Consider the following 27,201-nt stretch of genomic DNA (forward strand, 5'->3'; position numbering starts at 1 on the left):
AGTGGTTTGACTTTCCACGGGGCCTTCAACCACTGTTTCAGTTTCTAGTCATTTTTGCCAATTTACAGGTACAAAGTAAAATCTCAGCTTTGTTTTAATTTCCATTTCTATTACTAGTGATTTGGATTGTTTTCATATGGTGACTGATAGTATGTAACTCTTCCTTTGAAAACTGTTTATAAACAGCAGGTATGTGGCATGGTGGATAGAGTACTGGCCCTGGAGTCAAGCAGACCTCAGACACATAGCACTTAGTAGCTATGTGACCCTAAGCAAGTCACAGTTATTTATTTTAGAATGGCTTTTGGTCATGTATACTGATGTTGATTTCTTACATGTCTTGGATATCAGACTTCTCTCAGCAATATTTGATGCAAAAACTTTTTGCCACTTAATATTTACTCTTCTTATCCTGTTTGCATTGATTTTTGTTTGTGCAAAAGCTTTTTATAGGGTTTTTGTGGCTAAAATTGTTATTTATGATCACCTCTATCACTTGTTTGGTAAAAATTCTCCCCCTCAAATTATGTTATGAAAGTTGTAAAATGTACCTACTTCCGCTCTCCTCTAATATTTTTATGCTGTAACTTTTAATTTTCATTATATATCACTGGCTCTGTGCAATATTTATCAAAATTACTGTCAATTGCATCTGTCCAATTTGTGGGGGGTCTATTATCACTTCAGTGAAAGCATATTTTTAACTGCAAGACAGGATATAGTTACAAACCACATTACCATTAATAGTGCTGAGTTGTTATTAAAGTTCTCCTTAAGCCATAATGTTCAGGAACAGCCCAGGCACATCTCACTAGACCCTAATGTTCAGGTACAATCTCACCAGTCTTTGACCTTCCTGTTAGAGCAAAGGCCAATATGTGGCCCTCATTCTATGCATGTGAATGAGAATCAGTATATTTTAACATGTATCACATATTGGGGGTAGCTAGGTGGCATAGTAGATAGAGCACTAAGCCTGGAGTCAGGAAGCCTCAACTTCCTGAGTTCAAATCTGATCTCAGACACCCACTAGCTAGATGACCCTGGGCAAGTCGCTTAGCACTGCCTGCCTCAGTTTCCTCATCTGTAAAATGAGTTGGAGAAGGAAGTAGCAAATGACTCCAGTATCTCTGCCAAGAAAACCCCAAATGTCATGAAGGGTCAGACATGACTGAAATGACTCAACAACAAGAAAATCACACTATGAATATGATTTTACTACTAACCATAACAGCATCTGCTTCAAGGATATACTTTGAGGATCTGAAATTTTACCATTGATTTATATAACAACTCCCCTATGACCTAGCACTTGGTCTTTATGAGTTGCTACAGCCAGAAAATTCTTCACCTGCAGTGATGGGCTTCTTTGATCTTAATTAGGCTGGTTCTTGGCCAAAAGACACACAGTCCTTCAAAAAGGGTCACAAGGGTGTTATTTTGTTAGTCTTTCCAATTTTGCTGCAAGGGCGGGGAAAGTTCATTACTTAAAATGTCTTTGGTTTTGTGCTACTGACAATGGCAAAATTAATCGTGGGAAAGGAGAGCCAAAGAATCTACCCGAATTTCAACCTTTGAGCTCCCCTAGAAATGGAGCTTTTAATCTTTTTCATCTTATGGATCTCTCTGGTGAAGCCGATGGATCGCTTCTCAGAAAAATGTTTTTTAAAGTATAAAATAAAATCCATAGGCTTACAAAGGGAGCCAATTATATGAGAAGTTATCAAAATTCTTTTAAAAAACAAGTTCACTCATCAAGCTAAGAACACCTAGTAGAGAGTCATGAATTGGGGGAGGGAGGTGATAGAGGAAGGAAGGAAAAAAGCATTTATCAAGTGCCTACTATGTGACAGGTACTGTGCTAAATCCTCTACAAATATTATCTCTTTTGATTCACTCAACAACCCTGGGAGGTAGCCAGTATTATTTATCCCCACTTTATGCCTGAGGAAACTGAGGCAAAGAGAGGTTAAGTGCCCTGCGTAGGGTCACAAAACTATGAAATGTCTAAAGCTAAATGGGAACTCAGGTCTTTCTGACACCACTACCCACTGTGCCGCCTAGAAGATTAAATTGAAAAAGCAAGAGGTACCAAGATTCAGAAGAGCCACTTTCAAAACACAAGATTCAGTGAGATACTCACATTACCCTCCAAACTGAGCCGGCACAAAATTTCGTGAACTGTAGCCATCTTGAAATAAGCTGAAGGAACAAAAAAAATACACAAGAACTTTAGGAAGATGCATTTATCAATGCCACAAGTACATTAGGACATTTTCACTTGAGGAAGTTAAATCATTTTTGCAGCCATGTACTCTCATTTTCAGCTGCCTTTGGTCTGAGAAAGCACCTAAGCTCAACGATCTCCTTGCTGTTCTCCCCACCCAGCCCCCCACAAAAGTCCAACTTATTTATAAAAGTGCTTGAAGGGCTTACAAAGTGCTTTTGCATGCATTATCTTATTGGATCCTTTAGACACAAACCTCACCACATGCCATTAGTGAACAGAGAAGCCAAAAAATCTTCCAAGAGTAGCCCTAGCCCAATAAAAGCAACCACAAGGTTGACAAAAATTATAAATCTTAAAAAAAAACAAACTCACCAGTTCTGTATTTCAAAAGTCTAAGCTCTAATTTATGAGACTATCCAATTGTTAACTGCCATCTTTACAATTATGAATCTTAAAAAAAAACCTCACCAGTTCTGTATTTCAAAAGTCTAAGCTCTCATTTTTTTATGAGACTATCCTATTGTTAACTGCCATCTTTGCAATTTAGACATAAGATCTAAATAATTATTTATGAGAAATTTGATTTTAAATTTCACCACTAACAATAATATCTGACACTTACAAAGAGCTTCAAAGTTGCAAAAGGCTTCACATATATTTTTCCAATTTGAAACTCAAACAACCCTGTGGGTTGAGTAGTTCAGGTTCTATTATTCCCATTATGTAGAAGAGGAAATTGAGGCCCAGAAAAGTTAAGTAATTGACAACAGGTCAATGCCATTTGAATTTCTGGCTCCACATCCAAAACTCTACTCAGAGTGACATGTTACTCTTCATTGATAAAGTTCTTTAAGGAAAAAAAAAAGGGTAGGATCTGAGAAGTCACTTACTTTTCTGCATTCATCATTTATTACAAGCGTACTTAAAAAAAACTTCAAAATTCAATCTGCAAATGTAAGCCACAGTCATTTGCCAAAACTAAGTCTCCGGCTCCTCATAAAAAATAGTGATGAAGTTTTCCAATAAATGATTTATTCTATGCTTCCAAAATGTAATTAACATTTTGGAAACAGCTTTGTAAGGCATGGATGTGACTCCAAACCAAGACCACTTAAGTCACAGTGATTTTCCTAAACAACAATTCATATTTATCATTAATAATTACTGTCCTCAATCAAAGATGTGAACAAACTAGTCATGACACAATAGTCCATATGTTTTTCTAGTATTTAAAAAATTCCTTGTGGTTGCTAGAAAGCCAGAACTCAACCAGCCCCCGTGAAACACACTGAAAGCTGGTACCATCAATAACCAAATTCCTTATGTTGAAACATAAAATGGCTGGAATTCAAGCCAGCTGCTCATAATTAGTTAATGCTCCTACTTGGACTGCACGCAACATTAAAGGCTGAAGTCTGGCTAACCCAATCTTATAATCGTACTGTTCTAGGGAACAACATATGCTACCAGTCCCTGCCACTAAGGGACATACAATTAGCAGTAAATTTTATCTGATCCCTAGCAATAAGGGTTCATTCAGCCCAAACTCCCAAACACAGTCATGTTCTCTGATGGAGAGCTGAAACGTGCCATGGCATTTCAGTTGGTGCAGAGCCCATCTGTGGTCCTACAGAGGCCTCCTTGCTTTCTCTAAACCCCCTTTGTTCAGAGAAATCCTGCCCCTACAAATGAAATACTCTGTTCTACTCAGCAGCATGCTTTAGTCTGCTAGTAAAAATGGTGCCATGAATTACAGAATTGGAGAAGTATTTGGGAAAAGTCATCCCTACTATGCTATAATAAATTACTGAGCAAATTCCAGGTACAATCTAAGGAGCGGGAAGGAAGGGAGAAGATAACTATTATTTCTTAGAAATAGTTCACCTCTTGTAAAGGTTTGACCCTGGGCTGTTTTCAGGCTTATACCTCTCATTCAGCTAAAGCTGATGGAATTGTTGCAAACACAGATGAATTTCAAAGAATCCAAAGCAATTCTTTGCCAAGCCTTATAACCCCTAGTCTCAGTTTCAACCCTGAGTCAGTCTGATGCACAGAACTCTGGGCTGGGGGTAAGGTACAACTAAGTTACGATACCAAATCATAGGTTTGGAACTGCATTAGGGTAAGCCTGAATAGTCAGAGGAACCTAAATCAGATGTCAAAGGTCTAGTCTAGAATAGCTAGTCTCTTATGGAATTTCAGAGTGAGTATAACTAATCTCTTGGTGGACTTCCCAGGACATCTAGACCCTAACGACTCTCTCATGCCTCTATAAGCCTGCTGCATCTTTGCGAAGAAATTTAGATTTTCAACAGATGGAGGATAACAGTGGGAAAAATCTGCCCTCTTACCTTCCAATCCATGATATGCTTACTCCCTGCTGCAAACAGTGTGTGTGTGTGTGGCGGGGGGCACTAATACTAAGAGATAGGGCTAAACTGCAAAATAATGTGTCTCTCCTTACAAGTAAGTATGAGTTAAAGTTTACCTGTATGGGAAATTAAATACTGCAGAATGAATTCTGATGCTTCTGATGTATCTGATAAAAAGGAAAGCTTTTCTTTCAAGCTAGAAAGGACAGATGGAGAGCTCTTCAAGCCCTGACACAGGTTTTGTAGACAGCTGTCTAAACATGTAACATATATGCATTCCGGTACTAAAGAAGTAATTAAATGCATTCAGTATACTCTCCCATAACATTCTTTTCTCTTAAGTTACAATATATGAAAGCGGGGTAGACTACATGGAGAAGGAAAATTAAAACTAATTCTTTGGGTCTTAGTCAATATCATCCTCATGGGAATCTAGATCTGAATGAGGCTTTAGAGTTCAATCTTATCCAAACTCCCATTTTACAGAAATGAAACAGAGATCCAAAGAGGTTAAAGGACCTGTCCAAAGTCATATGTGTGATGTGGAGCAGTCAGGATGCAACCCTGAAAATTCTGACCCAAAATTCAATGTTTCTTTCACTATACTATGCTGTTTCCTTGTATTCTGAGCCTTAATATATGCTGCTGGTCTTCCTCTCTTCTATTTATCCACCATACCAGTCTACAACAGATTAATCTTCCTAAAGGACTCCATTGATCCTTTCACTCCTCTGTGCAATGTAGTTTGACTGGCTCACTACTGCCTTAAAAAAATACCAAACTCTTTATCACCACTGTCTTTAAAAAAAACAGCAAACTCTAACTTTGCATTCAAATCCCCCTAATGAACTGCCTCAAAACTATCTTTCCAGACATATCTCCCATTACTCCCCAACTGAAACCTACCTTTCCCTCAAACTGGTCTACTAACTACTCCTCAAATACACCTTGAGCCACAGCTCAGGCCATTCCTTCTCCCAAGGATGCCCTTCTCTGCTCACTTTCCTCTTCCCCACCTCACTCCCCAGCCGTCAGTAAAATTTTCATCTACCTTCAAAGGTCCCCTGACATAACATGCCCCCCACCTTCCAAGAAGACTTCTCTGGACATCCTGGCCTTCTGAATAGTCTCTCTCCCAACTCCTATAGAACTTTGTCCATGCTACTCAAATTCAAATTAGTTTATGACACCTTGGTCAGTAGTCATTCCTGCACATGTTTTATCTCTCCTTCTCAACTGCAAGCTCTTGAGAATCAGGAAAATTGTCTTATTGATCTTTGTAAGCCCCATAAGTGGCTACAATGTAGCAACAGTGTTAGGCACACTCATATTCCTGAATAAATTATTAATGCGTTTGTATTTTCATTAACAAATACTTCAAAGATGAAAAAAAATTCTTCCTTCCCCCTCCCCATCTTGATATGCTGATACAACACTAGGCTTGGAGTCAGTAAGACCTTATTTCAAGTCTGGTTAATTAATACAACTAACAGCTGTGTGACCCTGGGCAAGTCACTTAACCATTATCTGCCTTAGTTTCCTTATCTGTAAAATGGGGGCAATTTTGAACACTTACTTCCCAGGATTGTTGTGAGAACAAATTGAGATAACATTTGTAAAGTGTTTTGAAAACCTTACAATCCTATAATAATGCTAACTATTGTTACTGTTAATATTATAAACACTTACATTGAAAGCATTAATGAAACTACAAGCCAGATGGTACAGAAGAACACATCCTGTGCCCATCAATTTGAGGAATAGCTGAACAAGTTGTGGTATATGAATGTAATAGAATATTATTGTGCTAGAAAAACCCAGAAAGTCTTAAAGGAACTGATGCAGAGTGAAGTGAGCAGAACCAGGAGAACAGTACTGTTACTGTCCACAGTAACAGCAATATTGTATGATGAACAACCTGGCTATTCTCAGCAATTCAATGATCTAAGACAATCCCAAAGGGCTCATCCACCTCCAGAGGAAAAAACTGATAAGAGTCTAAATGTAGATCTAAACAATATTTTTCACTTTCTCTTTTTTTGTTGTTTGAGTTTTCTTCCAGAAAATGACTAATATGGAAATAGGTTTTGCATGATTGCACATGTATAATCTGTATCAGACTGCCTGTCATCTCAGGCAGAGGGAATGGAGGGAGGAAGGGATAGAATTTGGAACTCCAAACTTTAAAAAAAATGTTAAAATTGTTTTTACATGTAATTGGGGGGAAAATGAAATATTATTTAAAAGGAACACATACTGGGGTTGGATCGGAAGAACACAATACAAATCCAACTTCTATCACTCTGGGACCCTGGGGAAGTCTCTGAGCCTCAGTTTCCTCATCTGTAAAAAAGAGAGTTGGACTAGATGGCCCCTCAGATCACACCCAGATCTAAATATATGATCCTTTTGAAACAAAAGGCAGTCTTTAAAATGCTTATAACTACAGAAGAGGAGAATTTTGGGGTGAATATCACATTTAAAGTGGCAAAAAGGGAAAACCTCCAAAATCAGTGTTTTCTCTACATACACACAAACCATTAAGGGTAACTTAACTCATTTTCACCTTAGAAATAAAACAGGATATTCTCTCTTCATCCCATCAAATCTGCTAGTGTTCCAAAGCCATTGTGTGTATGACTAATTAGCTGCCAGAGGAAAGAGTCAGCTTTCCTGCTTATGCCACTTGTAAAAACATTAGTTTAATATAGTAAATTTGATTGATGTGAATATGTCCATATGTCAGTATCCTTCCAACAAAAGAGGAAAACAAACTGCAATGAGGCTACCAAGTGTAGAGACAGCTAAGAACATATGCTATCAACCAGCTAACAAGGATTACATGAGGCTTTCCTATACGTTCATGACAATGTCAGGGTCTGAAAAAGAGCCAGGTCCTTGACCGCAAGGCATCTGAACTCTATTCGGGAGGCAAAACTGACATGTGAAACAATGAGAGAACAATTAAGGGCTCACTGCAAATGAGCATCAGGCCTAAGAGCAAATAGAAGACAGTCGTCAGAGAAGGCTTCATGGAGAAAAAAGAAACGGGAGGCAGAGACTGTGGCTTGAAGAGTAAGTAGGATGTGTATTAATGAAAAGGAGGAGGACAGGAGAGGGCTCAGTCTGCAGCGTGAGGAGACTGAAGTATAAGGAGATGGGAAAGTTGAAGAGGCAACCAGAGTGGGGCCCCATCACCAAAGGCCTTAAAGAACTAGGCAGAGGAGTTTGGATATGATGCCAAGATTTGCTCATTCCCCTTCACAAATTCCAACTTGTTTTTTTACTTTTTATTTTACAAATTTAATATGCAGGAAGGCCACAGAGTGTAACAGAGTGTAATGGAGGAGTTCTGGATTCTGAGTCACAAGACCTGTGTGTTGACCTCAGCCAAAATCACTTTACCCTCCGAGTCTCAGTTTCCTCATCCATAAAATAGGGATGATACTTGCACTACCCATGTTTCAAGTTTGTTAAGAAGCTCAAATGAGATCGTCCATGTTAAGTGCCTGGCAAATCATAAAAGGCTGTATCTACATGTTGTGTTATCATTGCTTTGAGTAATTTAAACCAAGTCAGAAGGCTAGACAGGATGAATGAGTCCCTATCTGCATAGTAGCATACATTCATGGAATTACAGAACCATAGCTCTGGTGCTAAAAGGGACCTCAAAAGCCCTCTAGCCCAAACGCCTCATTTTACAGATGAGGAAACCGAGCCCCAGGGAGATTGAGTAACTTGCCCCAAAGCCACAATTATCATTAATATTAAGAGCAGAAATGGCCTTCCAGACCCTCCCCTCCCTCTCTTACAAACTGATTACATGAAATCTGGAAAGAGACTTAACTTTCAGTATTTCCAAAGCCTCAGCCTCACCCAGATTCTTGACTTGCCCCAACTTGCTTAGAAAAGCCATTTCAGCAGATTCATCCTGTTGATAAGCACTCTAACATGTTCTGATTTTTAATTCCCAGAAACAGGTTGAGTGAGTCAAGAACACATAGATTTATTTCCCTGTCTAAAAAAAAAAACCACTTTGGATTAGTGTAGCCCCTAAGCAGCCACACCTGTATAAAACTGGCTAAAACACTTCATCATTGGGGTAGGGAGACATACTTGAGGTCAACCATTAATGCAAGCAAGACAACTGAGGAGTATTTTCTTTGAACTTCAAAATATTCATAAGAAACTGTTATTTCTCTTATTAGGGAAAAAAACTCTTCCGGTATGAACTCTCAGAATGCAATAACTAAAGAGGGCTTGAAGATCATCGAATCATTTTTTAATTTCCTAGCACCTCCTGCAGTACTTTACACTGGATGGGCACTAAAAGATTCGTCAAATTAAATCTAGTCCAATTTAAAGAAGAGAAAGCTGAAATTCAGAAATGTTTGGTGCTTTGCCCAAAGTCACACTGCTATTAAGTTAAGAATTGTAGAGCTATAACTAAGGTAGAGTTACCAGAGCTTTTCCATAGGGTGCCAATATTTAATAGGTGCTAATAACACCTGCATTCATTCAGCAAGTACAAACAGCTTAACTCCTATTTAACCAAATCAATTAGATAACTAGGAGGCTAGGAGATTCAAGTTGGCTATACCTCAGGTGGGATATTCCTGCTCCCTCTCCTGGCAACAGTCTCCCCAGCAAAGGCTTTTGTACTGAGATATAAGGTCTTTCAATCTTGCCTTGCCTCTTCCAAGTGATTTAGAGAGAAAAAAGTGCTTTATGAGCCCCCTTTGTGCTACTTACCCCAGGTGCCAAAACTGCTACCTTCAGCTCTGCAGGCTAAGACTTATACCCAGCCCTTCCATTCTTTCCACCAAGCCTTGGCTTCTTCTAGTAATCAATTAATAAGCACGTGTTAAGCACCTCCCATATATGCTATGTGCTAGGGGCATAAAAATTAAACATTCACTCAAATTGCTTACAGACTAAAGACTTTATGACTCTGTTTAGGAAGAAAGCTACTATCTAAAGAGACTATAAACCTTATGTCAAAGATAATTTAATAATTTGAGGTTGTTTGGGTTTTTTTTCTAATACTGGTTCTGATAAGGAGTTTATCTTGTCCCACAATAAGTAATAATAATAATATGATAAACCCATCAAAAACTTTCTAGGAAAGGTAGCTTTAACTAATTATCAAAAAAAAAAAAAGAGGAAAGCCACTACACTAACCAGGTGGGCAAAAGTTGCTGTTTTGTTTTGTTTTAAATTAAACGCAAAGGTTAATCTTCTGGGGGGACAAAAAGCAACAGCAGAATCTGTGAATAATTTGGTTTTAGTTAGACACAGCCTTAGAAGGCACAAAGCAGTAACAGAAAAAGGCTTATTTCTTGAGCAAATAAAAAACACATTGAAAGAGGCCGGTCTAAAGAGCAAAACTTGAATTCCTGCCAACAGTTTCACCCACACCCCCACATTGCACAGCTACACATGGAATGTTGATGGGGTCACCACAAAACAGCGCCATAGCAACCACCATGCCAATCAGCCAGAACAGGATGATGAAGTCTACGAATTTTAACCAATAACGCTTGGGAGGGGGAAGACTGAGTCTTACTCAGACCTTTTTTCCAAAGTACAACTTAGAATACTTGGTTTCACAGTTTCTTAATTAAAGTCTGAGCTAAAGACCTCCATATGATTCACCAGATGAATATCACATGCCTATATGTGAGTTTCTACGTGTATGTCCTTCCCAGAAATCCAAAACAGCCCTGATAAGTAGGACTGGGTGAACACTTAATAATAAAATAACCTGTCTTGCAAGCTCTGACTTGTTCTTTTAAAAAGCCTACAGACAAGTCAGGGTCCTTCTTGTTCAGTTTCTCTGCAGTTCTTCAGAGAAGATACTGGGTTGGAGTGGGTGTCCAGAAAAAACCCAAGAGGAAGGAACTACTTCACTAACTTGGAGAAGTAACCCGTTATCTTCAGTTCTGGAGAAATCATGCCAATTCACCAAAGCTACAGGGGGCACTGAATTTTAGTAATGTATGGCCATAAACCATATTTTCATGATCATATCATATACAGAAGATTGCTTTACACTCAACTATTTCCTTAAGTAAAAACATGGTGGATGCGTTTTTCCAAAAACAGAGACTATAACATATCTGTCCTTTCAGTACAAAAGTGGGAGACCATGAGTTGGGAAAGTAGCATATTCTTTCAGATTCGGAAGCTTTTATTGGTTGGCTTTGCTTATTGGTTTTTCTTTTGTTAAAAGCTGAAGGTTCCGTGTGGTGGAGCATATCCTAAAATGATTGTAATTTTTTTTCTAATTAAGGAAAAAAATCATCCAAGAAGCTGAATGGAAAAGGAGGTGGGCCAGGAATGGATCCAGACACAGAGAGACAACTCATGTGCGATATATAATGTATCTCATGGAAAGTTAAAAGACCTGGAGGGCAAGGTCCCTCTCCACCCACAGATCCTCTATGGAGAATTGAGGTGGAGGATGGGACATGCAGATACAAATACCATATAATGAGAAAGAGTGTATGGGATGACCCACACTGAAGTTTTGCACCAATATGGGCTATCTTTTTTACCTCAAGCAAAAAATTTACAAAGACAAGACTTCCTGTATTCCCTGACACTATAAGTCTCCCCAGACACTACTCCAGTGGTTTCCATTTAATGGGTCAAAAGATTTTCACACTAATTCTCCAAGTGGTTTGTACTAAATGTTCTTTAATGGCACCTTACACAGCAAATAATTGCCCAATTATGTTACAAATATATTTTTCCTTTGTAACAACAAGCACATGTATGTTTGAAGCCTTTTGTCTGTGGTTGTTGAAAGGAATTCGAGGAACAAAAAAAGTTGGGAACCAATGTACCATTTCTTTGATTATAAACCCTCAAGCAATGCAGAGATTACATGGCAGTGGTCCTACTGGTCCTGGAAACACTAGAGGCAATATTGTAACAGCACAGTGGGAAATAATTTAAAGTGGCCTTGGGACTCCTCAGATCAACGATGATGAGTGTACTGCTAGGGAGTGGCAAAGAAGGGGAAAGGATTTGGATTCCAAGAGCCAAAGTCCCAACCACTCCCTTCTCAGCAGGAAAGGCAGGCCACAAATTAGCCAGTGTTAGTTAGTACTCTTTAGTCTGAGCAAAGTATTTTGGAGGCAAGGACTCCGGATTACAGGATTTAAGGCTGCAGGGGCCCTTAGAGGCCATCTAGTCCAATTCCTTCATTTTATGGATAGGGAAACTGAGGCTCAAGGAGGTTAAATAATTTGCCCAATGTAAGGGCAAGTGGGTGGCTGCCCAGGGTGCTCTCCAGAAGAGAACCAGGACCGCTCTGGAATACAGGTCACAAGTCCTAAGACTGGCCATCTCCTGATTTCTCAGCTGGTCTCTATCTCTGCCAGAGGCAAAAAAGATTTCTACTTCAGAAAAAGAAAAGATAAACTTCATTGAAAGGAGGGGAATTTTTTGTGAGCATGATTCCTTCTGATGTGGCAGGCCACTGGAACAGGGTGTGGCAGCATTCAAGCACCAGGGGAAATGGGGATCCCCGTGCATAAAAAAGAGGCACAGCAAGTTGTCTAATTAATTCAGACAATTACATCTGAAGATAGGTCAAAGTGCTGGTAACTTTAAGCAACACAAGCCCACAACAGGCTACCTGAGCTATTTATGTGAAGACTGGTTTAAACCAGAAGCTCTCGGTATGACCATCAACTCCAACGTCATAAGTTATTGTTTTAACGAGCCATTTACCCCACTTTTAATTGCCATATCAACTATGGAAGTAACAGAAAATTAATTTAGGGATGTGTCAAGTAATGGTCTAGTACAGAGCACTAGATTTGGAGTCTGAAGACCTCTTTAGATCCCCATATGGAATAAGATGGCCTCTAGGTTCCTTTCCCATCTTATTTCCAATGATCTTTGTAACTATCTAAAGCAAGTCCATAGGATTTATGAGGGCTGGTGCCTCCTGAATGAAGAGCTGATACCCAATGGATTGGTGCCATTAAATCCATCACCAGAGGAAAAAACACATAGCCCCTTAAATCAATAGCAATTAGGGAAGAAATGTGTCTCTCCTTAGACCGTTTTTTCCAAAAACTATTTAACAGAAATATCAGTCAGGAAGCCAGGGGTCATAACCGCAGGAATAAAATCAATCACAGCTTTAGTATCACAAAGATATAACACATTAACATTGCATTTCCAATCCATATTTATATTCCTGACCAGTAAGCATTTTTATTGAGCCTTTATCATGGGCAGGCCTCTTAAGAGAAAATGGTGGATATTACAGACAGGCAGGCCTCAGCCCGAAAAACCCATGCGGCCACTATCCCTGCCACACCCACTCATGGTGTGGCAAGTGAGTCATCACACTGCCATAGACAAACCGTTTTGTTCTGAAATCGAAGGACTTCAGGTTTGAATCCTACCTCTTCTAATGAACTTCCTAAGGCTCTTTCCAGGTCTCACATTCCATGATTCCCCTACCACTTCTATTTCTAAGATAATTTACAAATAAACTTTTCTGGCCCAACCCTGCACAGAAAGTATGGACTTTTTTAAAAGTAGAAACTCCAGTTCCAGCCCTCAAGGAGCTCACAATCCATTAGGGAATAAATGCACACACTTCAGGATGCTCTTTCATAAAGAAAATGGGGAACTTATACCCTAAGGCCACAGGATGAAGAGATGTGAGTACCCTTAGCAATAACCTAATACTATTGTCTCACTTGGGGCCAGGAAGTGAAGCGACTTATCCTAGGGTCACAGCAGTTCAGAGTCAGAGATAAACTTTAAAACTCAGGTTCTCCCAACTCCAAATGCAGCACTCATTCATTCCACTGTACCATGCTGTTGCTTTTACTGCAGGAAAGTAAGAACGGTTATCATCAACCGCATTTTTTACAGATAAGGAAACCAAAGTTTTGAGGTTTTGTGGCCTGGAATCTAAGCCCTTTCCATTCCACCCAGTCAGCACAGGTAAGCCATAAATTTACTTGACCCAAGAAAGGAGTAGCCACTTGGGCCTAAATCTATTTGGAAGGCCACGCCTCTCCGTACTCTCTGAATTCATATACCCACTGAATTATAACCAATAACACCTCCTACTCCCATCTGAAACATCCTGTTAGGCCGAAGGCAAAACTGGCCCCGTCCACTGAAAATCAACCACAACCCTGCCTACTGCACCAAGGCTGGGGATAAAGAGGGAGTGCCCCGATACTGGGATCCATTAGTAAAAGCTGCTCCCACCCCATCAGACCACACAGAAGAAAAAAAGGTGAGAAGGAAAGAAAAAGGAGAGGGAAGGAAGGGGGAGAAAAGGAAAAAAGGGGAAGAGAAAATATAGGGAAAGAAAGAAAAGGAAGGAAAAAAAAGACGAATCCCAAGAACAGAAGGCTTTAAGCTACTATAGCAATCTATGCCAGCTGTTGGATTTCCCTCATTATGCAGCAATGCAACCAGACTAGCTCTCTTCAGTTACTTCCAGTCTTAAAAAAGAGGGGTTGCACAAAGAAAGCTAATAGAACCCTTATTTTAGGCCAATTACTTGACTTCGGAAACGTCTGTGCACTTTTTAAATGAATAAATTCTGAAACCCCACTTTGTAGTAACTTCTTGAAGCTGCCTTGGGCCATCTATCACTGCCACGCCCTTACCTCCCCTGCGCAGATTCCTTTCCCCTGGAACGCAGGGACCCTTTCCCCCCTGCTGTCCATCCCCTTCACCCTTGCCCCATGCAGCAGCCTGAAGGTGGGGTCCGGGGCCCCCCGTCTATGCGGCCTGCGAGCAGCTGAGGGGTTCAGATTGGACTACTACTAGCCCCACCACTGTTCTCCCTAGAAGTCCTGCCACTGGCGCGAGCCCTGTGCCCAAGGGGCCCCTAGCGCAGGATCAGCCCCTCTTCTGCTGCTCATTTCCCTTGGCCCCCTCCGCCTCAAAGCAACTCAGAGCCTCTTTGCAATGGCCTTTTTTTTTTCTTTGAAGAACTTCTCCCTCCCCGCTATAACCGAGGGACGGGAATAGCGGGAGGGCCAGTCCTTACCTGTGCCAAGCGCTGAGAGAGCAAGGAACTAGTCAGGGTTCAGGCAGAGCCGGGGACCGCTTGGGTGGGGTTTTTATCCTCTGCCACATCCTCAGTAGGAGTAGAATCCCCGCCCCGCCCCTCCCCGCCCCGCCTCCTCTCCCCTCTTCTCTTCTCCCCCTCACCAGGACCTCCCCTGATTCACAGTGACTCACTCACACACACACACACACACACACACACACACAGACACACACACACACACACCCCGTGGCAGGAAACATTGTGCAAAAACTTAGCTAGCAGGGCGGGGTTCCCCGGGAGTTCAGCTGTAGCCCCAACGTTCACAGCCTGAGTATCAGGTTCTGAACCCTCCAGCAAAACCTTCTTAGCTATTATTAGACATCAGGCCCGAACCGCGTTTCTCCGGCTTCTGCTTTTCGAAGGGCTACCCTCTGGATTTCTTGCCACCCATTCTTCCTTGCTTCTTTGTCCCCTTCTTTGTTCCACATTACATCAAGTTTAGAGACCTGAGAGACGGGGGGGTGGGCTGAAGGAAGAGGGTAGGGGTGTGCTTGCTGTTTGTTAACGAATTAGTTGTCTCCCAGTTTGGTTAAGTAGTTTCTCGTTTTGATATTGTCAATGTTAAAAGCAGAAAATGGAGTTGGTTGTTCCAGGAAACATAAATCTTTATTCCCCCTGACCTAAGGCTGCTGGCACCCTTCTTCTATTACTGTCTGCAAATCTATTAGCTTAACCTTAGACAAGGCAGTTCCCAGAAGAAAGTCACGGTGCATTATCAGAATGATCCCATGAGCTTGCTGCAGCACTTGGTGCTTGGCATATCTGTCTGCCCTTTAATATAAAGAAGTGAGTGCATGGAAAGGAGTCATTGCGGGCTTGGAAACATCAGATTTTCACATTTGGGCAAGCCCTGGCAATACGTTGCTGCAGCACTCAGCCAGAGTTTAAATAGGGTGGGTAATAGAACTGTTCCTGGCTCATTGGAAATAGAAACCTCGAAGCCAAGTTTCCAAACTAGAGGAAACTCCTTTACTCCAGAGTAAGTTTTACTCATCACAATTTCCACTTCTCCCTGAGAAGTTTCTGAATTCTGTGTATATGCAGTGGTTTCTGCAAGCAGTTTTTATACATCTATGTGCTATGTATTCTGGAAGTTTACAGTCTTGGAGGATCTGTTGATTCTGCAAAGTTGCATACAATTTTGGCCATTGGTTTAGTTTCAAATGTCAGTCCAGTCCCAATAGTGGATTTTTTTTCTCCCGCCTCTTAACACAGTTGTTATTTGCCAGTTATTTCCCTACTCCCTTGACTTTGCCCCCATTTCCCTAAACTCCATCTCTCACCATTAGTACATTGTTTGGACACTGTTCTCCTCACTTGGCAGCCAACCAGTAAACAACATTTTTGTTTGATTTAGCAACCAGCCATTTTTCTTCTCAATTTATCTAAAAAGCTTCTGGTAAAATTATTAAAGGTCTTGTCACTACCTCACCCATTTGAATGCTTCCCTTTTTCCTTCCTGATTTTCATATTCAAGTCATTCTTCCTTTTCTTCAAGGTTTTTTGGTCTTCCATTCTCATCACCTCTTCCTACTTGCATATATTTTGTCTAGATCTATCTTTCTTTCTTTACAGATGAGTTTGGAACCCCATCTTAGAATCATAGCATGTTAGAGTTGAAAAGAACCTTAGAGAAGATCTAATCCAACTTTTTCATTTTACTGATGCAGAGAGACTCAAAGTAACCGGGACAAGGCCAATGCAGCTAGTTAATATAAGACAGAATTAGAATTCAGACCTCTTGTCTCTTGTCTTCATTTACTTCTAGGTATTTTCCCACATGGCTTCTAATGCTGCAAGTATTCTTCCCAGATATTAAAGGTTCTTACTTTTTTAAGAAATTTCAAATCCCTCCAGAATATCCCATGAGGTATTATCTGTGATAGACCTTAACTGAAAAATTTAAAGAAAAAGAAAACATAAGGTCACATCTCTGATACTTGAATAACTCTAATATAATTCCTGGACTGCATTTTTCACTCTGAAACTTAGACTCAAAGGCCTTAGGGCAGAGAGTATGTTTATGCACCTACTCAAAAAGTAGTGTTGAGATAAGGATTGTCAGCTCTCTGCCAGTATCACTTTCATAAAATAACAGGCTAGTGCTTTTAGAATCTCCTTTTTCTGACACAAGGCCTTTCTAATCCCTTGGACTGGTAAAGAATTTTGCTTCCAATTGCATTGGTGATAGGAACTATCAAGAAAGCATTTCATTCAAAAGATATAATGTATGAGACCTCAAAGATTTAAAAGAATATCTCGATCCATACTTAGTTGGCCATCTGAAATATAAAGCCCAATGTAACAAATTAAACAAACTCCTATTTGTCAATAATGATCTGAACTTGGAAGGATGGGGATATATGGCTTGGCATCACTAATTTGCGAAGTTATTGACAATATGAGTCAACTCTTGAATTTTTTTTGAACATAGAATCATGGAATTTTATCAGTCATCTAGTCCAGTGGTTCCCATTTAGTGGTTTGTGATTCTCTAAGAAGTTCATGCTAAAAATTCTTTAATAGTCCTTTGCCTTCAGTAGTAGATTATTGCCCAGTTATGTCACAAAAATATTTTTTCTGTGACAATAAGAATATGCACATTTGAAACATTATAGATTTATTTCCACGGCTATTTGAAACTGTCATGATCATGAATACATTTTGGTGTTCATGCAGTGATTATATCAGATTTGGCTACTTCTAAGTGCTCTGTGTTTTTGCAGTTTCTCAGCCTGTCGTCAAATTGTTTCCAAACCACCATATGGGTTCAGCATTCAAGCACAAGCCAGTTCCCAACATTTGAGGTCAGACTCATGTACGTTCTCCCGTTTGTATTCTGTACACTTCACCAGAGTAGTTCCCCTTGTTTTGCTCTGTTACCCTATAATCATATGTCATAAATTGTATCATCATGTGATCTAGGTGTTATAAATGTTTATGTTCTTACAGCTAAATGTCAAATTGTTTGAAAATCAAAGTATGCCCCAGGCAAACACGTTACAAGCCATCTTGAAATCATCATGGGCTATCAAATTTGTTCTGTAGAAATAAACTCTACATTGCCTTTCATTGCAGGATTAAGGTTGTCTTCCAGTTTAAATTTACCCTAGACTTATGTTACTATTCTTTCTGGTGTATTTTCAAATTGTTTGGTTGGCAACATTAGTCAGTCATTCAGTAGTTTCTCTAAGAATATAGCTGGCATACCAGTGGTAGGAAAGAAGGAAGTTATGTCTGAAGAGATTCTTTCCTTACAAAGGTTAGTTTATATTATTTATAGTTAAGTATGTTATTTATAATATGAAAAATGAAGCAATACATGCAAATGAACTTTAAGTACGTTGATCATTTAATGTAGCATGTTATTAGTCAGTAGAAAAGTAAATATCTAGCTGTTCATTTTCATCAACTGGTTAGGTGGCTAAAATTTTTTAAATGATTTTCCATCTCTCAGCAAGAAAGCTTACAAAATTCTCCTACCATTTTCTAACACATTTGCATGAGCAAGTATTTTTTACTTTATTCTTGTTTTAAATCAAAATACAGAAATAAACTCAACGAAGAACCAGATATAAGACTATTTATTGATCTGCTGTTGTCAAATGCTGCAAATATTTGTTCAAATAAAAAAATCCAGTTTTGAAATGAAGTTAATTTTATAAACATCTTCCAAGTTTTAACTTAGTTCAGTAAAATGTAATTTATATCCAACAAAATCTATAAAATAAAGAAATTTAATGTGAGGTCTTGCATATTATAGAAAGCATATGAGGTCTTGTTGAATTACCTCTTTCATTTCTTACAGAATGTGCCACAGAAAATATTCATAATTATTTTATGATTAGTTTTGAAATTTTACATTTGGAGTTTTCACAATTAAAGGTAGAGTGAAATTTTCTATTTTGTAGATTTTAATTTGGGAGTTTGGGGGGCAAAAGTTATCATTGTTATTGTTAAGTACTTAAGGACAACTCTAAAAGAATATCATGAGAAGTACATTAAATTACCCTGTGGGTTTACAACATTTTGTTGTGGTTGTTGAGAGGGGTTCAAGAACAAAAGACTTTGGGAGCCACTGATCTACTCCAACCCATAACCAAAAGAAATGCCCGGTATTATATACCTAACAAATGGTTATCCACTCTCTGCATCAAGACCTCTAATGAAGAGGTACTCACTACCTGCCGAAGCAGCCTCCTGGATTGTTCTAATTGTTAGGAAATTCTTCCTTACATTAAACCTCAATCTGACTCTGCAGCATCCAACTATTGCTCCTGGTTATGCCTTTTGGGACCAAACAGAACAAACCTAACCCTTCTTCTGCATGATCCCCCTTCTTTTATGTTTCTTTCCAGAGGTGGACAGCTGTTTACTAGACCAGACCTTATATTATATTCATTAATATGCTATCTCTCATGGAATTCCTCAGAGAATTTTAGGATTGGAAAAGACCTTTAATGATCCTCTAGTTCAAGACCATCAAGATGCTAAGTGGTACAGTGAAAAAGTATTGGGCTTGCAATCAGGTAGACCTAAGTTCAAATCTTGCCTTAGGTACTTACTAGATAGTAGGTAAGACACTAGTAGACTAAGTGGGCATGGCACTTAACCTCTCTGAGCCTCAATTTTCTTCATCAATATGAGAGGGATAATAATAGGATTGTTGTGAGGATTGGATGAATAAACACATGTGAAGCATTTTGCTTAAGTGTAGCAGAGAGCTGGGTTCATGCCCTGCCTCTGCACATATATATGACCCTGAGCAAATGACTACATACTCTCAGTGCTCCAGGTAACTAAGACTTTAAACAGCACAGAAGGTGCCAACCTGCATTGCTAGAGAGAATTCTCTATTCAGATGAAATCATAGTTCCAATTCCTAGCAAGAGATGGAAAGGGGAGAAGAATACTAGATGTGGTGGGCCTGCATCCATAGGAAAGCATAACCCTGTGATTCTAATTATGTCCGAGAAGCAACATGGGGCAATAGCTAGGGCACTAAACTTGAGATCAGGAAGACCTGGGTTTAAATATCTCGTCAGGGGGGCAGCTAGGTGGCACAGTGAATAGAACACTGGCTCTAGAGTCAGGAGAACCTGAGTTCAAATCCAGCCTCAGACACATAACACTCACTAGCTATGTGACTCTAGGTAAGTCACTTAACCCCAGTTGCCTCACCAAAAAGATAAATAAATAAATATCTCCTCAGAAGCTTACTAGCTGTGCAACCTGGCAAGCTTCTTAATTCTCTGTACCTCAGTTTTCTCTCTTCTAGTTCTAAATTTATAAATATCTTTCTCTCTCCAGTATCTTCAATATCTGTCCCTTCCATGCTGTACCCAGCCCACCTCCCAAACACTGGATCCTTCTCATGCGATTCAAACATATCTGGATCTCTCCTATCTTAAGAAACAAAATACCATTACTGGACCCTGTTGACCCTTTCAGTTACTGTCTCACATTCCTTCCTTTCACTGTGAAATATTTTGTACAAGAGGTCTGTTTCAGCTGCCTCCATTTTATCACCCCTCAGCCCCTCTTAAATACCATGAAATCTGATTCCTTTCACTACCCACTGTCGAAACTGCCTTCTTAAAGGCAACTGCCTCAAAACTTCCAATGCTTTCTGCTTTTATTCTCCTTGACCTCTCTGTAGCCTAAGTCTACCTCTTCCTTGAAATTTTCTCTTCTCTTACCTTCTGTGAAATTATACTATCCTGATTCACTATATTTTAAACCACTTTTTCTGTCTCTGCTCTGATTTCTTCTCCTACTCTCTAACTTTACTTCTATCACAATATTCAAGATATGGTTTTCTGCTTTTCTTTCTATGTAATGTGTCCTTCAGTGAGTTTATCCTTTTTAGTAGTTTTAACTATTACTTTGACACCAACAATTTCTGAATCTATCAAGAGCATTAGCCTCTTGTTGGAACTTCATTCCTACGCATTCAACTGCTTTCAGGACATCCCCACTTTTATACTTACCATTATCACAAACTCAGCATACCCTAACTAGCCTTATCTCTTCCATATCAATCAATCATAAGGGTTGATTAAGCACCAGCTATGCCATACATTGTGCTAAGTTATTAAATCAGCTTCCCTTTTCAATTTCTTCATGGCATCACCATTCTTCCAGTCATTCAGACTCAAAATCCATGAGCCACTTTCAACTTCATTATCTCCTTCACCTTCTATATCTACCCTGTCACTAAATCTTGTTAATTCTACCTTTGTAATATTTCTGAATAATTTGTCCATTCTCCAGTCTTTTATCCCTTAATGTCAACTGTTGAAAGTTTCCTGTTTTTCAGTCTTCCCATTTCTCCACACTCCATACTCCAATACATGCTACAACATTCTCTTAAAGAATATAGCCTCTCTCTGTTACCTAGAAGATCAAGATTAAACCCTTCCATCTGGGATTTAATATTCTCCATATTCTTGGCTCTAGTTTACATATCTAACATTATCTCCCATTACTCTTCAACATGTATAGACTCTGCAGTCAGGTTTCTCGCCTCATTTTCTTCTCCCCAGGCCAGGATTGTCATCAGCTTCACCCCTTTGTTCATGCTGCTTCCCTTATCTAGGACCTGCTCTTTCTCTAAAGTTAGCTACCCCATGGTATTGTTATGGAATTTTAAAATTTCCTTTTATTATTCAGAATTCAGAGCCATTCCTCCTAGAAATGTTGGTTAACTGTTTAAAGTTTGTCCCTGACCAAAATATGACTCATTGAATAATAACGTTAAGGGAAGATCAGGGCCATATGTCCTAGTCAAGAGGTTGTTGAACTGAACAAAACCTGTCTCATGGGATGTGAAAATTTTGTAGAGACTTAAATATTCCTTACATAAGAAGGCAGAGAAAAAAATCTCAGCTGTCGGTGATCCCTTGATGACATGTAAATCTTCCTCTTTAATCAGCCAATTTGTCAACCCTCTAAATGTAGTTTAATCTGAAAGGTGACTTAGTTTCCCTAAGGAGTTTGTTTGATGACGTTTGTTTCCTTAGTGATATATGAAATGGTGACTCTATTTAAATAAGTTTGTTCAACTTTTATGACATTAAAGGAAACATGCTATTATGAATCTCTTTTCTTTAAGTTTTATGGTCTAAGAGCAAACTAGCCTGCTTTCATCCTATCATTAAATTCTGAGCCCCCTCCCATCTCTGTTCAAGATAAAAGGTACAGGTGAACTAGCTCAATGAATTGTCCATCCAACTGCTTCTCACAGAATTCTTTATAAACTTGGTTTATCCTTTGAAAATAATTAAGCCAGGTTCTTTTGTACTGGACATAGAACAGACACTAAATACTTTATTTATTGAATTACTTTAAGTTTGGGATCAAACCTTTCTATAGTATTCTAGGGGAACTAGGGGTATTCCGGGAAGACTGGTACCTCTGGTGTAAGGGCCTCTCAACCCCTTTTCAGGGTTTTTCTTCTATCTTTGGTATCCACCTGTCACCCAAATGTCACCTGTGGCTCCAAGAAGTTGTGGCATGAGCAGTGGCCATACCACAGTAAAACCATCTCAGGAGACGTGCTAAACCAGGTGGAGGATAATCAATAGTCCTCAAACCTGTCGATGAGTTGGGGAGATATGTACCCCAAGCATGTGAAGACATCCCCCAGTGGAATGAGAGGATGAGAACAATTTTTTCCAAGGGCCATCAAGGCAGCTGAAGCAGGCGCTGTGGAGCACTTAGAGCAGACCTGCACAACTTGGCAGTAGGTAAGGGCCAAAATTAAAACAGGCCAAACTTTTTTGGGCCACAGATAGGTTTTTAGCAGCTCACTTTCCAAGTAAAGGTATAAGTAATGATTAAACTATTTTGCAAATAAACCATATGAAAATAAAAGGGGAAGTTCCAATTAATATCAATTAATTACTTATTATTTAAGATTTGTATTTATCATAAAATCACATTAATGTTAAAAAAATTACTTTGCTAAGTGCCACAAGTTCTAACACATTTTTCAGGTTTTCTTACTGTTTATGCTTAACTAATGGGACATATTACACTTCTTGTCAGCAACCAGTTTATCGTACTTCGGTATCATGTTTGAAATCAATTTCTTTTAGGAATCTGCAAACTAACCTTAGTAGCTGCCTCATTTTCTGAGTTCACTTTCTTGAAATACTGTTATTTCCCACTGAGATTTTCAACAATTTGGATGCTTTAATTTGTTTTTCAATTGGTGTCCAATTTGCTTAAGTCAGGATGTTTTGATTCAAAATGGCGACGAAGATTGTATTCCTTTGGAACAGCTATTACTTATTGGCAGACAAGGCACAATATTTTGTCTCTTGCATAAGTAAACAAGTATCTATTTGTCTACTCCAGATTAAATACTCTATGTTCTGATTAGATCTTCCGCTTCTTTTTATCACTCATTTCACAAAGTCACCCCAAAAACTTTAATGTTAGAACCAAAAAATCTCCACAGCAACGGCTCACAAAGAAATACTGAACAGAGTGTCTGACCTTGAAGAGTAAGCCACTCATGTTACTTGGAGGGTGGCTGTGAAGCAAAGGAGAGGAAGAAGCTCTTGCATTGTTGCTACTCATCACAGCTCATCCATTGCACCCTAAGTCATCATCAGTTCTCTTGACTTTTGTCTTGCCACTGGACTTCGATGACTCGGGAATAGAGAGTAAGGCTGGTGACTTTGTGCAACTCTGCCTCACTTCAATCCAATTCATGTGGAAGTCAAGACATCACCCTGATGTCGTTGCTCCTCCTCAAAACTGAAGGACAAACAACAGTATTCCAGGCAGGGATAAACTATGGTTTGATAAAAGTCTAGGACAATGCCCTTCTCTTTGGTTTCTAAAACCCCTTGTAATGATGTCCAGCATCCCATTGACCATTTTAGCTATGACAGCACATTGAGCAGAGAGATCAGAAAGCATTCTTTGCTCTAGTGATTTCCATATCTCTTTCCTGAGTCATGACTAGTAATTGTGAACTTCAATTCAACTAATAGTTATTAGGGACTACTATGTGTAAGGCTGAGCAGAAGTGTCAAACTCCTGAGGGGTCTGAACCAGATTTAAATATAATTGGGAAATGTTTAACAAAATAAAAATACATACAATCTAGATAATGTTAATTTGTGATTTTCTAAGTCAAAATGTAGGTCTGCAGGGATCCGTTTCTATTTAAGTTTGATGCCAGTGGTATACAGAACAGAAAGCAGGACCCAAAGCTAGGAAAATCTGAGTTCAAGTACCATCTTTTGACATATACTGGCTGTATGATCCAGAACATTAACTTAACAGTTAACTTTTCAGAGCCTCATGTAACTAGGACTATACATCACAGAATAGTTACTGATCTGCTTGAAGGGCATTTCCTTATGGAAATTCTCCCATACTAATGAAATCACAGGTGTTGAAAGAATTACACCTGCTTTATGTAGGTTGGAGTGATTTCCCTTTAAGGGGATGGGGGAACAATTCCTGGGATTATTATTGGTTTGGCTTCCTTACCACTGGAGGCATAAAATGTCCAACCCATAGAGAATTGATGTTAGAGATTTTAGGGAATTTCTGCTGCCCAGAAAAATGCCTTTTTGACCTCGTGCGGCCTGTGATGGGAAGTTGAAGGGTAGTAGCCATTGTATTTGAATTAATATTCTTTTTAATTTAAGGAACGGTATCTTTTTTCATTTATTATCAGTATAGTGGCTTTCACAGTATTTTAGGGTCAACTAAAATCTCATTGCATTTTAACCCTGAGCTTGAATCACTGGACTGACTTCACTTAGGCTTAGCTCATAATGACTGGTCCTAACCAAATATTAAATGGCACCTGCCCTGTAGGAGCTTACACTTTACTAGGGGCATATAACAAGTGCATACATAAATAGATTCAAAGTCATTTTAAGTGGGAGATTGCAATAATAATCCGGAATGTTCAGGAAAGGTCTGTGATTTGAAGGAGGCTAGGAGCTATAGGTGAGGAAGGAGTGCATTCTGGACATAGGAGAACACTTACGTAAGGCACAAAGCTGGTCTATGTAATGTCATGTTTGGGAAATAGACAGCTTACCATTTGGCAGGAGCAGAAAGTGCATGAAGGGGAGTAATCTGAAATAAAACTAGAAGAGTAGGTGATAGCCATATTGTGGAGGATTTTAAATCCCCCTCTAAAGATTTTATATTTTATCCTAGAGGCAATAGGGAGTCAATTAAGATTTTTGAGTGGCTAGATCTGTGCTTTAGCAATATCAAATCGGCAGCTCTATAGAGGTTGGGTTAGAAAGGAGACAGTCTAGGAGACCAATTAGGAGGCTACTGCAATAATTTAGGCAAGGGGTGGAAAAGGACTTGAACTAGGGCAGAATTTCTATGAGTGGAAATAAGGGGAGGATGCAAGAGATGTGCCCAGGGAGAATTGACAAGACTTAACAAAGGATTGGATATGGGAGGAGAGGAAGAGTCAAGGGGTCTCTAAGGTTGCAAGCCTATTATAAGTATAAATTAGGCCTGATTCCAGGCCAGTTCTCTATTTAATGAGCCACCGAGCTGCCTCTGAACGAAGTTCTGGAGTTAAGGATAAAATCAGAGAAGGAGTAGCCTGTAGAGAGACAGGAAACTTTTTCAGAGTCTCTGTAGCAAAGTGGATGCTCATAGGATTTGGAGTCAAAAGTCCCACTAGCTTTGGACCCAAATGAGTTTGGACACATCATTTGAACATTTTGGGGCCTGACTCTCTTCAGATATAAAATGGGGATAATAATACCTGCATTATGTATTTCACAGCACTTTGGTGATGAAGGAACTTTGTAAATTGAAAAGCTCTATAGAATTGGGAGCTATCAACATTTAAAAGAAAAAAAAGTTTATTGACGTCCTTTGCTTTTACACTATAGTCATATCCTGATATACTCTCCCTCATTGAAGTTCATCTTATAACACAGAAAAGCAGTGAAGCTAAACCAAATTATTAGAGAGACAACGTCTGAAAGCACATGTCCTATTCTGCACCTGTGGTCAATGTCCAACCTTTCCACTGAGAGGTGTTCAGCATGGTTCATCCTCCATGCTCTGGTATTGAGGTCAGTCACTACAAATAATCAGTTACTTTTGAGTGTTGTTTTCGTTGACATTATTGTAATCATTGTTTATTTTGTTGTCCTAGTTCTGTTTATTTTACTCTACATCAGTTCTTACAAGCATAAACTATCATATTACATTATTAATCTCATTAAATTGAGATTCCTCCAATTTGGAATAGGCTTACCTCAACCTACATTTACTCAAAGCACATTTGAATGATCTATCAAGGAAAAAACAATTGACAGTTAATTAATAATGTAAAGAAAAATGCCCATTTCAACTCTGTGATCGATGACCTAAGATTTCATAGGACTTCTAGGAAAAGCAATGTAATAGAGAGAACACTATCTCAAGGGCCAGAAGACCTGGATTCTCATCCTAGCTCTTCCATGAAATAATTATGTGAATTTGGGAAATTCACTTAGCCTCCCTGGACCTTCCCCTTCCCCCTATCACTAAATAATCTCTAAGGCCACCCTGAGCACTAGCCTTCTAGGATTCTATGTTATGATCTAAACATTTAAAATAGTTGGTAGAAGTGTCATATATTCAACACTAATATTATGCCGGCAGAATTTCAACTTCCTGACACCTAGACATCTGGATTCCCTGAGCCAGTCTTTGTTTGATGTATTTTTAACTGGGTGGGTGTTGGGATTATGTTATAGACAAAAGGCAAACCAGATGGTTGTTATGCTAATCATCACTGGCCAAATTTTTAATGGGGTTTTTTTTTTTGAAACATGAAGTTGGGACCAGATAATCTTCATTCAGTCCCCATGCTGCCCTCACTTCCTAATTTGGGGACGCACCAGATGACTTCATAGGTCTTTTACTTCTCCAGTTTCTATGAATCATCGGCTATAGCAACTAGGGTGGGGCAACAGATGTCTCCACTACAAATATATTGTAGCTCAAATGGAATGAGAATAGATGGACTGTTGGAATTGTAAGAGAACCAGAGATCCAAGAGTCCTTCAGGGGATCTTCTGAACGCAGATATTGTGTTAGAAATTTCTATTCCTCTATCTTAGAACTTTCTGTACTGTTTAACCATTACGTACCACTTTTCTGTTTGTAAACTGCTTTATGATCACTTTTTTATGGGATGGGTAAAATGCTGATTCCAGTTACAGATGGAAATCTCTGTGGGTCCAGATAACCAATTTCCCTCCAAGAAATGTCAGCACCTATCAGTTCCCATAAATCAGGCAAAGCTCAAAACAAATACATATGTACTCTCTAAGAAAGGCATTTAGACCTTCAATCTAGCTCACTGCCTTCATGATTATTTCATGTTATTGCTTAACCATGAAAGAGAAACTCTGTTTATTATCTATCTGTACATTCATAGGTGCAATGCCTTTTTTTCCCCCTAAAAACTATTCTTGGCAGTGTGCTAATAAAAAATA

The 27,201-nt window shown here is 39.2% G+C and overlaps 1 protein-coding gene across 1 annotated transcript in view; it reads right to left on the bottom strand.

Moving 5' to 3' along the window:
* ANXA2 (annexin A2) overlaps positions 1–14,751 on the bottom strand; it is a 55,323-nt gene extending 40,572 nt beyond the window's left edge. The window contains exons 1-2 of the mRNA XM_020968659.2: positions 14,645–14,751; positions 2,144–2,202 (exon numbers count right to left, since the gene is read on the bottom strand). Of these exons, the coding sequence (XP_020824318.1) occupies positions 2,144–2,191 (48 nt within the window). The 5' untranslated portion in view covers positions 2,192–2,202; positions 14,645–14,751. The remainder of the gene's footprint in view (positions 1–2,143; positions 2,203–14,644) is intronic.
* Between the last annotated feature and the right edge of the window lie 12,450 nt (positions 14,752–27,201).

The sequence above is a fragment of the Phascolarctos cinereus genome, unplaced genomic scaffold (assembly GCF_003287225.1).
Source record: "Phascolarctos cinereus isolate Bilbo 61053 unplaced genomic scaffold, phaCin_HiC Scaffold_3;HRSCAF=262, whole genome shotgun sequence".
In the NCBI taxonomy this organism is placed as follows: domain Eukaryota; kingdom Metazoa; phylum Chordata; class Mammalia; order Diprotodontia; family Phascolarctidae; genus Phascolarctos; species Phascolarctos cinereus.